The sequence below is a fragment of the Trichechus manatus genome, unplaced genomic scaffold (assembly GCF_000243295.1).
Source record: "Trichechus manatus latirostris isolate Lorelei unplaced genomic scaffold, TriManLat1.0 scaffold00024, whole genome shotgun sequence".
NCBI classification, from domain to species: domain Eukaryota; kingdom Metazoa; phylum Chordata; class Mammalia; order Sirenia; family Trichechidae; genus Trichechus; species Trichechus manatus.
Window position 1 is genome coordinate 17286736 of NW_004443960.1, and position 1703 is coordinate 17288438.

At 37.9% G+C, this 1703-nt stretch overlaps 1 protein-coding gene across 2 annotated transcripts in view; it reads left to right on the forward strand.

Annotated features, from left to right (window-relative positions):
- The window catches only part of TMC5 (transmembrane channel like 5), a 55021-nt gene that overhangs the window by 46790 nt on the left and 6528 nt on the right, over nt 1–1703 (forward strand). For both annotated transcript variants that reach the window (XM_004373442.2, XM_023728507.1), the window contains one exon: nt 116–194. In XM_004373442.2, coding sequence (XP_004373499.1) covers nt 116–194 — 79 coding nt within the window. The remainder of the gene's footprint in view (nt 1–115; nt 195–1703) is intronic.

Sequence of the window (1703 nt, forward strand, 5' to 3'; positions counted from 1 at the left end):
CTTGGGCCCAAATCCATTTGCAAGCAAATATCACATCGTTTTCACCCAGTTGAAATTTGGAGCCTGTAAAGTGTTGGCAGGAGTGTCTGTCATTCTTTCTTCTCTTGTTTTCCAGAATCATCACTTATCTTTACTGGCAGATCACAGAGGGGAGGAAGGTGATGATCAGACTACTTCATGAACAGATCATTAATGTAAGTCTCCTTGCCCCCCCTCCATCCTCCCTCCTTTTTTAGACATTTTATAATGGAAATTTCTGAACATCCTCCAAAATAGAATAGTACAATGAACCCCCATATATCTACCACTCAGTATCAACATTTGTATACTCTTACTTATAAATCTACCTACTTGTGAAAAATCAACCATTGAAAACTATGGAGCACAGTTCTACTCTGACACACATGGGGTCACCATGAATTGGAATCAGCTACACAACACTAGTTTCATTTCATCTACACTACCCCTTCCCTGCAAATCTCTGGATTATTTCAAAGCAAAATCTAGGATACATAATTTCATCTGTCATAACTTCTGTATGAATCTCTAAGAGAAAAATATTTTAAAAACAACATAACCACAATACAATCTCACACCTAAAAGAAAACTTATCAATAATTCATCAGTATCATTTAATATCCAGTCAATGTTCAGATTTCTCTACTTGTTCCATTAAGTGTATTTTTACAATAGGGCTGCTCAAATCAGGATCCAGAAAAGGACCACACACTGCATTTGATTGATATGTCTCTTAAGTTTCTTTTTTTGGAAAGGTATTCCCCCCCGCAAAAAAAAACCCATTACCATTGAGTCGATCCCAACTCAGAGCGACCCCATAGTGACCCTACAGGACAGAGTAGAACTGCCCCATAAGGTTCCCAAGGAGGGGCTGGTGAATTCAAACTGCTGACTTCTTGGTTGGCAGCTGAGTCCTTAACCACTGCACCACCAGGGCTCTTGAAAAGGTACAAGGAGTGTCAGATAAGTATAGAAAACCTATGCCTAGTCACAATTACAGTGAAACTTAAAAATACACAAGACAGAGAAAATTCCAAAAGCTTCTGTAAAAAGCAGATCACCTACAAAGGAATAAAAATAAGGCTGATTTCAGAGCTTTAAACAGCAATACTGGATGCAAGAAGATGATGGAGTAATATTTTTAAAGATCTGGAAGAAAAGAACTTTCATATACAATATTATACCCAGCTTAACTGTCTAAGTATGAACACATAATAAAAATATTTTCAGCTACAAAAGGCCTCAGAAGTTTTGCCATGCAGATACACACCTCGAAAGCATTGTTATAGGAAGTATACAAATTTAAAGAGAAATAAATCCAGGAGAATGTTGTGAGAGATTCAGGAATTAAGGGAGATCAAGGTCCCTGAGTGGTGCAAGCAGTTTGCCCTCAACTACTAACCTAAAAGTTGGCTGTTTGAACTCACTTAGTGGCTCCATGGAAGAAAGAACTGGAGATCTGCTTCCATAAAAATTAAAGCCAAGAAGATCCTATGCAGCTGTTCTACTCTGTAGCACATGGGGTTACCATGAGTCAGAATCGACTCAATGGCAGTGGGTTTTTAAACAAATTTTTTTTATTGTGCTTTAAGTGAAAGTTTACAGTTCAAGTCAGTTTCTCATACAAAAATTTTTACACCCATTGTTATGTGACCCTAGTTGCTCTCCCTACAATGTGACAGCAC